Source organism: Leuciscus leuciscus (genome assembly GCF_965113295.1).
Source record: "Leuciscus leuciscus genome assembly, chromosome: 16".
Lineage (NCBI taxonomy): Eukaryota > Metazoa > Chordata > Actinopteri > Cypriniformes > Leuciscidae > Leuciscus > Leuciscus leuciscus.
This window is the reverse complement of record NC_138740.1, coordinates 9,752,856-9,768,647: the sequence shown is the minus strand read 5'-3', so window position 1 is coordinate 9,768,647 and position 15,792 is coordinate 9,752,856. Positions and strand designations below refer to the sequence as shown.

Sequence of the window (15,792 nt, the reverse complement as noted above, 5' to 3'; positions counted from 1 at the left end):
TCAGCTCTTCCCGCCTTAAAACCTGTGTTGCCCCAAATAGGCGAAAAAGGAGAGATGGAAGGACATATACCGATGAGCCCTATACCAAATATCAATTGTGTTTTTTAAAAAGGGTTTTTTTGTAATTTTTCCCAATTTTTTGGGGCATGCGGAATATAAATACAGATTCAAGTTAAGTTTTGTTTCTAACTGTTCAATTTTTATCCATGCAGGGGGTGTCTCAGTTGCAAAGTAGAATATGGCTGAGCGCAGCTGTGCAGACCAGTAATATAATTTAAAATTAGGGAGTTGTAACCCCCCTCTCTCATATGGCAGGTACAGCAGGCGAAGCCTTAGTCTAGGTTTTTTATTATTCCAAATGAATCTATTAAAGACAGTGTTTAATTCATCAAAAAATTGTTTTGAGAGAGGCAAAGGGAGTGCCTGAAACAGATATAAAAATTTAGGTAATATGCTCATTTTGATCATATTTATTCTGCCAATCATTGACACGGGCATTTCTACCCATTTATTTAAAGACTCCTTTACTTCACTAACCAAAGGATCATAATTCATTGGTACAATGGTTTTAATGTCAGGGGTAATTTTAACACCAAGATACACAAATCCCTCTTTTGCATTGATAAACGGGGTCTGTATGACTGGATTTAGCCTCTCGTCCCTATTCAAAAATAGAATAGAGGATTTTGAATCATTTATTTCATAGCCAGAAAATCGACCAAATAGCTCTATTTGTTGCATTAAGTTTGGGACACTGATGGACAACCTTGTCAAAAAAACTATCAGATCATCAGCATATAGGGCCAATCTATGCTCTTGATCTCCTAACTGGATGCCAGATATATCAGTTCGCATTCTTATCGTCATTGCCAAGGGTTCCATAGCCAAAATAAATAGCATTGGAGATAACGGGCATCCCTGGCGAGTGGAACGTTCCAATGTGAAAGGTTTAGAGACTATGTTGTTTGTCAAGACACTGGCTTTAGGATCTGTATACAAAAGTCTAACCCATCTGAGAAAGTTAAATCCAAATCCATACCTCGGAAGAACGTTAAACAAATATGACCACTCTATTCTGTCAAAGGCCTGACGGGCATCAAGTGATAATAAAGCCGTATCTTTAGCATCAAATTTCTCATGAATTATATTCAAAACTCTTCTTATATTATGAAACCCTTGACGTTTTGGTACAAAGCCATTTTGATCGTTATGAACTAGATGTGAGATAAAGGGGTCTAATCTTTTTGCTAAAACTTTACAAAGTATTTTAGTGTCAACCCCCATCAGACTTATTGGTCTGAATGATAAACATTCTAGGAGGTTTACCTGGTTTTAATATCAAAGTGATCATAGCCTGTCTTAGAGTGGGTGGGAGAACCTCATTTTTAAATGCTTCTTCATACATGTTAAAAAGTGGAACTATTATTTTTTCTTTGAAAGTTTTGTAGAATTCAATCGTAAATCCGTCTAATCCAGGAGCTTTACCACTGTTGATGCTTTGTATGGCCTGTGATATCTCTTCAACACTTAAATTCCTGTCCAACTCTTGTTGTGTCGCTTCTGTGAGTGTCTGGAACTGAAGTTGGTCTAAGAATAGGTCTTGTTCTTCCGAGGTATGGCAACAATCAGATGTATACAAATTTTCATAAAATTGTCTAAAACTATCGTTAATTTCAGATGGGTCTACTGTTACCTTACCCAAGGAGGTCTTTATGCTATTAATTGCTCTTTCACTCTGTGTTTTCTTTATTCTCCATGCCAAGAGCTTTCCCGCTTTCTCACCTTGGTCATAATAAGATTGCTTTAACCACATTAAACTTTTTGCTGCTGCATCAGAAGACAATTTATTATATTCAGTTCTTAAACGTAACAATTCACTTTGTTTTATTGGGTCATCACTAGCATTTAAGTCTAATTCCAAAGATTTAATTTGCTTATCCAAGATTTCCATTTGTTTTTGTTGTTGTTTATTCTTCGTACTCGTATAGCTAAGAATTTCGCCTCGAATATATGCTTTAAATCCTTCCCATCTCATTGCGGCACAAGTTTGATCTGTATTCAACTGAAAGTAATTATCTATTTTCTCCCCTATAAATTTAACAAAGTTTGAATTCTGTAGCCATCTTGCTTGAAACCGCCAACGGAACTGTTTGTGGGTAAAGTTGTCCATGTAGACATTCATTGAGATAGCTGCATGATCACTGATCACTATGCTATCGTACTGACAATGTTTGATCCTTGATAAAAGTTCCCTCGAGACAAGAAAATAATCTATACGTGAGCGGGATTTATGTATACCTGAGTGACAGGAAAATTCTATTTTATCAGGATTTTGTTCCCTCCACACTTCCACCAAGTTCATATCCAATATATATTGATTTATTAAATGTCTAGTTTGGGCTTTATAGATATCTGAGCCTGTTGAACGATCTATACTTGGATTCAAGGTACAGTTAAAGTCTCCTCCAATTATATAGAGTCCTTGCAGAATGGATACGGTAAGAAATAGATCTTCAAAAAACTTTGGTTTATTTTCATTTGGGCCATACACACTCACTAAATTCAAAGTGGTTGAGAGAATGTTACCCTGGACGATTACGTATCTACCAGCCGGGTCTTTTTTTATTTGTAGCATTTGGAATGGTATGCTCCTATGAATCAAGATAATTACGCCTCTTGCATAGTTATTGTACGATGAGTGTATCACCTGGCCAGGCCATCTATTTTTTACAAATTTTAATTCACAATCTGTAAGATGCGTTTCTTGAAGAAAAAATATTTTCGATTTGAGTTGCTTAATCCTGTTGATAACCTGTTTTAGTTTAATTCTTTTCCTGAGTCCTCTGACATTCCAACTTGTGATTTTTATATCAGACATTATGAGTATTCACTTGTTCCATACTTTGTTGGTTTTTTCAGGCATATTAATATAGCAATACGTTGTGCCGAGTTAGTATGAAATACAGATAACTTTTGAATTAAAAAAAGCAAATAACTAAATGAAAAAAGAAAATCCTGAAAATGACACATAACACTTATAATCCCCCCGCCCCCTCCCTTACTCAGATTAGTAAATGGGGGTTTGTGCTAATCCACTAATAAGGGGAGTAGCTAAGCTATAAAACCCAACTTCAAAAAGCAGCAGTGGTGTCCGTAAACCATGCATACACCGAACTAAGAAATAAACACAGCAAACCCATATGAACATGTTAACATAGTCCCTCAATGAAATTATTCAACAGCAATGTCTTTTATCTGCTCATATTGTCTCCATTTCAAGAATAACAGTTTAACCAAAGTGTGTAGTATTAATGTGTTTAGAAAAAGAGAGAAAAAAAAAAAAGAATATATACACACATATACACATATGCATACATACACATGCGCCTATAGTGACGTTATGAAGTATTATAAAAATACCTTAAAGTGCAGTTATTAGGTGTCAGTGTGAACAGCTGATTTTCTAGTTCGGGAACCGAATCGCTCAGCGTCATAGTCAGTCCTGTCCAGCGTGTCTGCGGAGAAAACCCCCAGCCTCCTTTGGGGATGAAAACAGCTGTAGCTTCCCATTGTGGAGAATCCTCATCTTACATGGATTGTATTGGAACCCACGGAAAATGCCTTTTTCAGCGAACATTTTCCTGACGGTACTGAACTCGGCTCGTAGTCGGACGGTCTCAGCTGAAAGATCCTGGGCGAAAAAAAGTTTGTTTCCTTCGTGTTCGATATTACGTTGTTTTGTGGAACGGAAAACAAACTCCCGATCTTGGAAATTCAGGAATCGGATAAGGACTGCTCTGTGCTGGTTTGGTTTTGGAGGTGCCAGGGTTCGGTGAGCCCTCTCAATGACAAAGGATTTTTTGAAAATATTACAATCCTTGAGAGTAGCAGATTTTGACATCTTACGATTCAGTTTACGCTTCAAAGGCTGGGTTTTTTGGAATTTTGATGCAGGCTACACGGAGCATTCACTTTAAGCTGCCATCTTGGTTCACGGCTCTATAGCGCCCCCCTTTCTTTCATTTTAATGTACTTTTTTAAAATTATTATATTATATTATACATTCAAGCTTCAGAAAAGGAAATAAACACACCATAAAAGTGGTCCATACAAGCTAGATATTTTAACTGTGACAAAAAGACCAAAATTGACACAGATAATCTTTTGTGTCCTTTTTGAAGCTTGAAAACTTCAGTACCAGTTCTTTATAATTTCTTGATAATTTTTATAATAATACAATAATTCTTTATAATTTTCTTATAAGTTCTTTATAAACAGCTGCTTAGGGCCCCACCGCCACTAGGGTGCACCCAAACTATGGTCCGACCATAGACCCTGACCGTGACCTGTAACCAGAGATTGTCTTATTATAGGGAGATGAGAGGGTCTGTATCTCTTATCATTGGAGAACGTGTAACAGCTACCTTGGATCACGTGAGGCACCTCAGCCTATCGTGTAATGGCAGTGACGTCAGTGCACACAGAATTTTATTTTATTTTAACAAATTTTATGACAATCATTTACAGCTTATGTTAATAAGTTTCTTGTGGATAATTATCGCGTTGGTCTTGTGAATAAATGTTCTATATTTGGTGTTATTGTTACGGCCCTTGGCCTGTTTCTGGTCGCTCTCCTGCCCCTCCTCCTCTCTTTCAGGCCTGATTGCTGGAACCTAGGAAGCTGGTGTTTAAATAGGAGCTCCTCCGCTGCATTGATCTCTTCCTGCTCTAGTCTGGTGGCTAAACCCTTACGAAACAAAAATATATTGCAATATATTGGAAAATATCATGTGTTATATTAGGCAATATATTCTCATATATGGGATTTAATATTTATATTTTCCAATATATTGAAATATATGCATAGACCATATATGTATTGATACATATAAAAAATATATTGCAATCAAGACCAAAAAAAGGCACTATATTTTTCCATTTTTCCATGTCATTGTCTTTATTAGGGCTGTCCCCGACTATGGATTTTCATAGTCGAATCAGAATCGTCATGTCTTGCCTATAGTCGACTAATAGTCGAATCATGTGTATGGGGGTGGGGCTGGGGGCGGGGCTTTAACGTTTCAAAGCCGCGATGTACAGAAAATCACACAAAGATATAGAAGAAAATGTATAAAAACATTTTTGATCAATAAAACTAAGAAATAACATAAACTCCAGAAAGGCCACACTGCAGATTTGCATTTCACATGCAAATCAAATTAAATCGGCTAAATTACCTGTGCGAGCAGGCCAGCCTACAGCACAACATCGATGCACCGAAAAAATAAACAATTAATTTACTAAATTAAATTAGAACAGAATATACCTTTCTAATAAATAAAAATACAAAACGAAATAAATCAGAATCAAGTCACAGGATGAGGAGCAAATGTGTGCAAAATGCCTAAAGTGCAGGGGAACATATATTCAAAACACAAGCCACAAATAGTTAGATTAGATAACCCTGACAGATCAATAAATAAAATAAAAATAAAGAAATAATTAAAATAACGATAGTAGCCAGAATTTTCAACTTTGTCTTTTTAACTGCAGAAACAACAATAAATGCAAAACTGGAGAGGCAGTCTTTTTAGCTAAAAATGTTCACAGCATCCAAAAATAAAATTAGAACCGGCTGAAAAGTTTTGAAATCACTTGTACCTGATCGAGAGAACAAATCCTGAACGTCTTTCACTCTGTCTGTACGTTGGAGTCTTTTCAAATTGTGCGCGCGGATAAAATACATTCTAACGTGAAACCCAGTCTATGAAACATGTTAACGTTGGCCGGCAGAAGTGCGATCATGGTTTTCCTGATGCTAAATCCAGCCTTGGAGAATATCCTTTCTAATCGTGTACATCCACACTTTAGATTTCCTTATCCCAGACATTGTTAAAGATTTAAATCCTTGCCGCGAAGACTCCTCTGTCGGTCACGGATTGAAAGTGAAACTTAAATCTGTCACGGGGTGTTTGGATTTATTCACGCACGTTAAAAAATATTTATCAAAAGCTTCTTTCTTTGCACATTTTTATATAGGCCTACAGCATTATCATAATAGGCTGAATATTAACATATTTACATAAAAGCTAGTTCAATGTGAAATCAGACATTGAGCGCCCTCATATAGCCAAAGTGGCATGATCCTCGTTTCATAACACCTCTGCGAAGATTCGACCGTGAGATCGGTAGTCGAATCAGGCTCCTCCTATCGAAGCATCGAATCTTCGACTATTCGGGGTCACCCCTAGTCTTTATATGACTTTATATGCTTTAATATACTGGAATATGCTTGTGCATATATTGTGTATGTGTATATATATATATATATATATATGTGTGTGTGTGTGTGTGTGTGTGTGTGTGTATATATATATATATATATATATATATATATATATATATATATATATATATTTATATTAGTTACATTTTATACTTTCCAAATAAACAACCATAGCATATGCATGGACATGACATAGCTATATAGCCTAAAGAAAATAGTGAAGACTTTATAGAAAGATTATAAAGATATTTCTAGATTTTTTTTTAACAGAACCCGGAAGAATATTTCCTTTTCAATCGGACTTGGTCCATTTTCTACGTTTGTCAGTACTCTACTCAGCACTGACTGAGTACGGAGATCGCGCATGCGCAATGCTTGAGCGGGAAGGTGTGATCAGAGATGGGCTGCGGTGTGATTCAGGCACGAGATTATTGTTTTGTATACTAATATTTTTGTTTTTAATTGTTGTATGTTCTGTTACTGAATAAAGCATAAAAAATAAAATAAAAAAAAGTGATTCAGGCGCGAGGAGAGGACGGAAGCACGGAGCTCGTGGCCTTGCGCATGCGCAATGCTTGAGCGGGAAGGTGTGATTCAGGCGTGAGAGGACGGTAACAGGGAAAGAGACACCAGCATCAAGGAGGCGATCATTTTCTTTAACAAAAATGTGAAAATATAGGTTTGACCTTGTTAGTTGGGCGAAGAGGGACCTGACAAAGATAAAACCAGCATAATTCCCATCAGCTGGATAATTGATTTTGACCCAGCTGATACTGACAAGGCATATTTTGTGGAATGTCGTACAACTAACGTTAACCACAAGAAGCCTACTAATGGATGGCTCGTCGAACATGCTATTCTTCAGTTAGCAGGCAAGTCGGTCTTACTCTTTATACACATTCACACTTATTTCACACCATTTATTGTATTAGCAAATACAGCTACAGAATGTCTGTTGTTCTGTTTATCTTTCAAAATGTGTTTCCCATATTTGACTGTTTTACAATGGCTAGCAGCTAGCTCTAATTGTGTAAATGTATCCCATGATGTGTGTATGCTTTACAATGGCTATATAGCATTACCCAGATCTTCATAGATAGTTTTTAAAGAGGCAGTGCCATGATTTTATTTCTATAACATGATCTTTGGGTATTAAAGGTAGCTGCTAGGGTAATTGATATTGTTTGGTCAAAACAATAGTTTTTTGTTATAAGGTTAAAAGGCTAGGCCAGGGCTATTCAATTGGCGGCCCGCGGGCCAAATGCGGCCCGCCAATCATCTCCATCCGGCCCGACGACACCAACCTCCCTCCTCCTCTTTTCCTTGCGGTGCGACTAATTTAGTTTGATGCTCGCTCCAATTGACCTGAGAAATGTTTTACGTGCGAATATTTCAGCAGTTATTATATGTGTCCCGAATTTATGTCGACTGAACCAGCGATAGGCTACCAATCATTCAGGAATGAATCATTCTTTTGGTTCGATTCTTTCTAAACGCGCTTGCATAACGGTCTAAATTCGGATTCATTCGGACCGCTCCGTCACTGAATCATCTGAAGCGGTTTCTCGGTCAGTAACAACAAGTCACGCTGTTTTCAGTTGTTTCACTAGTTGTTTCAACACGGCCCAGCACAGAGTTGCGTTTACTCCCGGTCCCGGACACTATTATTAAACAGCGTTGCGACAACCAGTGGGAAGCGTTTCAGTTCGACAGAAACCTCTCTGTTACAAACCACAAATCACTCGATGATTTAACTAGTATTAAATGGGATGAAACAGCCTCAACATCCCCAACAAGACTGATGAGGAAAGCAGGAGAAACATTGTGGCATGAACGAAATTAGAAGACTTTAAATTCCCTAATCCCCTTACAAACATTTACCATGAATGTACTGTAGTAACCATGGGTTGGGCAGAAATGTGCAATATTTATATTGAATACTATGTAGTAATAAATAAATATAGTAAATATATATATTTACTATAATATTAATAGTATATAGTGATTTATATTGCTTTAGATTTATTAGGTGGGGTGAGGAATATATAATTAATGTTTGTTATGAAATTATCTCAGTTTCTTTGTAAAAGTGCGTATAGTTTTTAACTTGTGTTTAGGCATTTTTTATACAGTGGGAGTGAGTAGCCTGTGGTTATCAAGTCTCACTGTCAGAATATTTTCATTTAAACATAACAATTATAAATAAAATTATTATTATTTCTCACCAACAGCTACAAGTTTGTATAATTAATTTATTTGTTACAAGGAAAATAGTTGTACACAGCTGTAAATTATCAAGTTTTTATTTATTATGGTTTTATATCTATCTGCATACTGTTGGGTACCACATTTCCAAGTAAATACCATACTTTTTAGGGTTACTTTAACTTATTTATTGAAACTGTTATGGTTTAATAAATAAGCTAAACCCCCAAACCAACCCACCGGCCCACCTCAACTTTTCGATTTGATAATGCGGCCCTCAAATGAAGCTAATTGAATAGCCCTGGGCTAGGCTATATTCTGATAGTAATCATTGCTAAAGAGTGTTTGACATTTGTCACCTACCTGAAAAAGTATTTTCTGTTTAATAAAGATCTAGAGAGACATGGAGACTCCTGTTACTGAACAAACACTCAAATGAACTCTATAGAGCTATTTAACAATTATTTTAACAAATTATTCTTTATTTTTTTATTACAGTAAGTGTTAAGTTTGTTGATCACTACAGTATCACTGCAAGGTCTTTTTCCATTGGCCAAGTGGTTTACAGGACTAAAATCAATTATATCAGTAGACACATACATAATTGAAAAAACAAAACAATTCATGGCACTACCTCTTTAAAGAAGTCTGAAAATGGGACACATAATTATTTTTTATTTATTCTGTAGTATTTATTATTATTCATTGTAATGGTGTTGATTTTTGGCATTAAGAAAATCTATCCGTCTATATGAATGTAGAAAAAGAGGCTACACTCAGTGTTGCTGAGCGGGAACTCTATCCAGATAACATGCCGGGCAAGAGGGTGAGAAAAGCAAAATGCCTAGACTTTGGTGATGAAGATACCACCAGTACTGGCAACAAAAACTCTGGCTATGGAAATCCAAAACAGGCAATTAAACATCAAAGATTGATATCACATTAGGGATCATTTGTGTATTGGATTATCCATGATTAAATATTAAAAATGAACATCTTTTCCCTATAGAAAAAGGCCAAGGTTGCTGCACAAAGACAGGCGGAGAAGGAACTACTGTCAGAGGACAGTCAGTTCAGAGCAGAATCGTCAAGCCAGGAAAACAACAACCTTACCAGAGACCTGCAGAGCCAGATCAAGGCCTTACAGAAAGAAAACCCCAAACTGTGGAACATGGTAGTTAAAGGCAAGTATTGAGTATTAGATCATCAAACATTACTCTATATCAAATGGTATTAATCCATTTAGACCTGAAAGTAATTCTAAAAACACTTTCTAAATCTAGAAAGCATTCGCTGCCCACCTATGAGGTCAGATAGGTTGGCCGCATGCATTTTCAGAGCATGTTTGAAGAATCAATAAAATAATAATAATAATTCCTCAGATTTATATAGCGCTTTTCAAAATACTCAAAGACGCTTTACAAAAGAAAGAAAGAAACAAACAACTTTATTAAGAAATAACTATTTAAAAGACGTTTATTGGTTTTATTAAAGTGGATGTGCCTTTTGTGTTTAAGAGTAAAAGCTTTAAGTTAATAGTCTATTCGTGTCTCAGCCGCAAAGCTGAGCTCCTATGTTCATAGAACTTAATGAACAAAAATCACTGGAATTAAAAAGATGAAGAATTAAAATTAGGAGGGGAAAGCAAGTCTAAAAAAAGTGGGTTTTGAAAATGTGGGAAATCTGAGGAATTGACCCTTGAAGAAACATATTTGTCACTCACTTACACAGGTATAAGCAGGAAAATGAGGTTGCAATTTGTTCCATGTGATTGTTCAAGTAACAAGTAACAACCATCAGTCAACAGTAGGACTGTAATCAACCAAAGAAAATCTTGGTCGACTGAAGTCCTGAAATTGTCAACTAAAAATCGACAAAAAATGACGTTAGGAAAAAAAAAGTTAAATTAATTAGCTGCGCACTGCAGTACTTGGTAGCCTTGTTGTCCCCCTAAATGAATTATAAATAAACATAAGAAACTAGTAGGCTATTTGCAGTATATTAAATCGTTTTTGACCTAATTATTTTGCACTGAATGAGTCTAACACACGAGTCTGTCGGCTCTGACAGCGTTGCATCACGTGCACCTGCGCAATATCATAGCTTATGATTTCCGAAAATAGTACTATGTTGTCAACTAGTGATATCATCTAGGGTCGAGATTTTCGCGTACCAGAGGGGCAGCAGGAGGAGTGAGGAGGGGGAGAGTAATCGTTGTTCTGTTCCACAGATGCTGTTGTAAACCTGTTTCCGACGGCCAAGGAAGCTGATGTCAGAAAATCGATTAACAGTAGAATCTGCGAGCTAAGACACCAGGTGAAGTGCAAAAGCGTGGTCGTTTAAAAAAAGATAAGTCGTTTAAATCAGCGAAGAACCAAGATGGACTCCTATCCAGGATAAGGGACTGTTCTTTTGGCAATTTATTTTTTTCTTTTCTTTTCCACAGTTCCTTGAAAGTTTGTATTATTTTATTTATTTATTCATAATTATTTGTGCATTTTGTTTATAGATATATATTTTTTTAACATTTTATAACAGCACTGCTGAAAGTTTGAAATAGACATAGGTCATTGAAATTGCTTTAATTTATATTTTGTGTATTTTCTGTTCAATGGCACTCTTTAAAACTGTTGTACTGTTAAGAAATGTAGAGTTCAATCACATTTCCTTTGTCTGACCATATGCAAGGCCTCCTGTGGTTTTAATAGGCCTGTGTAGCTCTCTACCTCAAATTGGGTTTAATATCTGTGCCTGATTAAAAGAAAATAAAGGTGGCTTTTGATAGATGACCCATTAGTCTGTTAATATGTGGTATAAAGGTTTGCACATATATTGCAGGTTGAATATTTATTAAGTATTCATATTTTAGATGTTACATGTACATATACTGTATATATCACCATATATGTACATACATTGTTAGGCATGTTCTCATATATGTACACATATATTGTGTATATATTTTACAATATATGTACATATATTTTCATATAATATTACATATATTTAAAATGTATTCCACAATATATTGAACACATATCTGTACATATATTTCATGTATATATTTCCATATAATTTTACATATATTTAAAATATATTCTACCATATATTAAACATACATGTGACACTATATCTTTACATATATTACCAAAACATTTTCCCATATAAATCTAAATATATTTATAAATATAATATTGCATATATTTTGGGATATATAAACACATATATTATATATTCATGTTCAATATATTGAAATATATTGAAAGCGGCAATCATTTGTATATTTTGTAATATATTGCAATATATTACACGAATATATTATATATTATATAATATATGTATCATAAATATATTATTCAATGTATTCTAATATATAATATATTGGAAAATAGAAAGGAAAAATAATATATTACAATATATTACAATATATTTCATGTAATATATTGGTAAATATATTTTTCTTTCGTAAGGGAAGGCTTGAACGCTGCTCTGTTGGTCTGTCTGGGTCCACGCCTCGCTCGGGGCACCAGAAATTCACACAGATGCACATTTAAGTTTCTCTAAGTTTGTCTTTTACTTTTACACTCAACACTTGCACCCACACACACAACAACATCCATGCACCTGCCCTACACAACTGACACTGACATTCACACCCCATTGTTGGTTCTCTTGTTTAAATTTGTGTTAGATACACAATACGGGCCCCGCCCTATCTCAACCTTCACCGGTGAGATCCAGTGCCTCTATCTCGGCTCTGGAAGCACGCTCTGCGGTTACTTCCGACCCGGATTAGGCACATGATGTTCAAGTCCTTCAGCTATCCAGTTCTGAGGAGCTGGATGTTGAAAGTCTTGCAACCAGGCGGCTGCGTGCTTGCATACGATGGCTATCATGCAGGCATATCAGGCCGATCTGCTTAAGGAAGTGAGTGAGGGGGGACTATAAATGAGCTCAGACAACTCTCCGGGCCACCAAGGAGAACGCTAAATCCATCGGCCGGTCTATGGCAGCCCTGGTGGCCACGGAGAGGCATTTATGGTTGAATCAAACGTCTATGAAAGAGAAAGAGAAATCTCTCCTTTTAAATGCCCCTGTGTCTCCTGCTGGCCTCTTCGGTGATGCGCTACATTCTGTCACTGAGAGGTTTCAGGAAGAAAAGAAGCAGGCAGCTGCATTTCATAAATTTATCCCCCTCAAAATAAAAGTTTCTGGGACTGCTGAGCGAGGGCAGTCCCAGCCGCCGAGTAGCTCATCAAAGCAGAGAGCGCAGCAGAAACAGAGTGTCGCGTCTCGTGCCCCCCCGCAGAAAAACTGGAGGGACGAGACGGGGCGCTCTCAGACGCGACCTTCGCGGGGCAGGGCTGATCTGAGGACAGTCATTGTCGCCAAGAAGGCCGCGTCTAAAAGGTCCTGATGCTCACAGCGTCAGGGCTCTGAGGGTGGTCCCCACCGAGAGAGACTTGTGTTCACCTCCTTTAACCTCTTATGGAACGGCTGAAATTTCAGGTTTTTTATCTAAACGACATACCCAAATTAAAAGTGGTACAGCTCCCATATACTTTGACACTCAGGGGTGTGCCTGGTATCAGTGGAAAGGAAACAATCTCTGGTTTCTGATACAAGTGTCAGGGTGATTCTAGACCTTACTGACACAGAGTTACAGAGGCTAGAATGGAGGGGTTTTATTTCCGTCAAAGTCATTCATCTGTAAACTGACTAAAATACACTGCTGTAAACATCTAATGAGATAAAGACAAACTCAAGGTCATAGCCACATGTCTTAGCTTACTACAGAAAAAAGTTTGAAGTCAAAAGACAAAAAAATGGATTTTATATGAATCTTTTTCTACAGATATGTCTGTGCGTTTTTGTTTTGTGCCATTTGGAGACTCCAAAAGGAACTTTGGTTACCAAGACAGCATGCTGAGTTTCAAAGGCTTATAACTTTTGAACCCCTTTGCCTAGAAACATAATCTTGGTATCTGATAAAAGCTAACACTCTGATGTATTTTGTTATGTATTTGGATTTGATGTCAGTCACTTAGGCACAACACTACATTAGCATAACCACACAAAACCCATATTTTCTTCAATTCCGCCTGAGATATTTTGATAAAAAAGGGCAAACAAAGTGCACTGTCAAAGTTTTTTATATAGAAATATTAGAAAATTGAATAACTAAACTATGCAAAATACAAATACACACACACGAATGATAAAAAACTATTTACATGACCGAAGAGCCTGAGAAAATTACAAAACTGAACTGTGCAAAATACAAACACACACACACACACGAATGATAAAAAACTATTTACATAATATATACAATTAAAAATTGTTCAGGGTGTGCCATGTGTTGTAACAGTCCCTGGTTATTGTGAAGCACAGGCACACATCACAGGAGGAGCATTTCACTGTGGTCCTCTGGTGGCAGTGGACACACCTCCTCCGACCTACGGTGCCATCCTGTGAAAAATGTACAGGTTTGTGTAAGGCACCTTGGGGAGCAGGAGGGGGTGGCTGTGGAGGGGCTGTGGTGGTAGACCCAACCGCTTTCAGTTCCATCACCAGGGTCTCACGAAAGGCCTTGTGTGACATCACCTTCTCCTGCCTTGCAATGGCCATCTCCTTGTACAGGATAAAGGCATTGACAATGGCGATGTCGATGAAGTGGAACAGGAAAGACCGGTACCACTTCTTGGTCTTGTGCAGGATGGAGTAGTAGCCAATCAGGGCATCGGACAGGTCCACACCACCCATGTTCCTGAGTAGAAAAGGAACATAGCCATTACATTACACTGATATTGATGCATTGACATGATATCAAAATTCAATTCAAAGAGTCGAAACTATGAAAACACTGTACATACCTGTTGTAATCCTTGATGGCTGGTGGAATGGAGACATCCAGTACAGACCACTGCCCATCTGCCCCCTTGATCCTTCTCTGGACTGTATCCTCTCCATGTGCTGCATGGATTGTGGAACACATTAGCACATCTCTGGTGTCCCTCCACTGAACAAACACCAAGGGCCCCTCGCGGATCCAGCGAATGGTGCCCCGGGGAGCCCGCCTCTCAAGCCCGCCTGGCCTGTCTTTGGGGAACCCAATACGCTGTCCGCGAATGGTACTCACGAAAGAGATCTGGGCTTGTGTAAAAGTTATCCACAAATAACATGTACCCGGTACCAAGCAACTGCGTATTCATGAGCCGCATTACTGAGTCATAACTGAGCCCCTTGACAATTTGTGATCCCTTGCCTTCGTAGATGAAGAAGTCCCAGGTGTAACCATTGGTGGAATCCGCCAGCACAAACAGCTTATAACCCCACTTCACAGGCTTGTTCTTCATGTATTGGCGGAGTCCGCTGCGGGCTTTGGATGTGACCATCCTCTCGTCAATTGCAACACACTGGTGGGGTTGGTAAAGCGCCATGCACACCTGCCTAACCTCATGGTACATTGGCTTAATTTTACAAAGCCTGTCGTACCCAGCGGTGCCTCTTTTTAAGTTGTTGGCAGCATCGTCATCAGGGTCACTGAGGTGGATGGCGCGTGAGATGGCTTTGAACCTCCGCCCTGACATCACACTCGATGGAAAAGAAAAGGCGTATAGCTCAGACCTTCTCCAGTAGTCAGTGATGTTCGGTGTCTCGACTAGTCCCATGTAGATAATCATCGCCAAGTACGACATCATCTCTGGCAAGGTGATCCTCTGAAAGGTGTTTGGGTGGTCAGTTTCTCCAAACTTGTTGGAATTTTTCACAATGACTTGGAGTATATCATTGGTCATAAACAAATTAAATAATTGTAGAATGGTGTATTGTACACCACCCATGAGCTGGCCACCAGGTGTGCGTGCTGGGTGGAAGGATGGCTGTTCAGGAGTGATGTCCTCCACATCAGTGCCTTGCCATGCACCTTCAGGTCCAGAACTCTGCTCTGGAGTGCTTCTCCCTCCTGCTCTCCCTCCTGCTCTCCCTCCGGCTCTCCCCCTGGCTCTCCCCCTCCCCTGTCTTGCAGGCTGTGTGGAGGTAGAGGATTGGGGTTCCAGCTCATCCTCTTCTTTGTAACAACAATGACTTTGTGTTGGGGAATTAATTAGCTCAAATTAGCGGTAATATTCATCAATGTGAATATGCATCTGTTGCTTCCATAAATTAATTTATTCAAAATAGGGAATAGGTCAAAACCTCGGCTTGTATCAGCGATTACACAATTACTTGTAATAATCACTGATAGAGACGGGTAGAATTCACTTAATTAGGGGAAATTTTAGGTAGAAGTTGAGGAA

At 38.0% G+C, this 15,792-nt stretch overlaps 1 protein-coding gene and 1 long non-coding RNA gene across 3 annotated transcripts; one reads left to right on the top strand and one right to left on the bottom strand.

Moving 5' to 3' along the window:
* The first annotated feature begins 6,436 nt into the window (after nt 1-6,436).
* On the top strand, nt 6,437-10,455 carry LOC309477777. Of its 2 annotated transcripts, none has more exons than XR_014198700.1 (3): nt 6,437-7,158; nt 9,253-9,404; nt 9,501-10,455. It is a non-coding gene; the product is annotated as an uncharacterized lncRNA (long non-coding RNA). The 2 variants fall into 2 exon arrangements; XR_014198701.1 differs by having other exon boundaries at nt 9,253-9,973; nt 10,130-10,455.
* Nucleotides 10,456-13,628: 3,173 nt separating this feature from the next.
* LOC309478480 (piggyBac transposable element-derived protein 4-like) lies at nt 13,629-14,660 on the bottom strand. The gene is made up of 2 exons (XM_082142058.1): nt 14,368-14,660; nt 13,629-14,261 (listed from the first exon to the last, which is right to left on the bottom strand). Exons 1-2 carry the CDS (start codon nt 14,487-14,489, stop codon nt 13,826-13,828), a joined length of 558 nt encoding a protein of 185 aa, XP_081998184.1. The 5' UTR covers nt 14,490-14,660; the 3' UTR covers nt 13,629-13,825.
* Between the last annotated feature and the right edge of the window lie 1,132 nt (nt 14,661-15,792).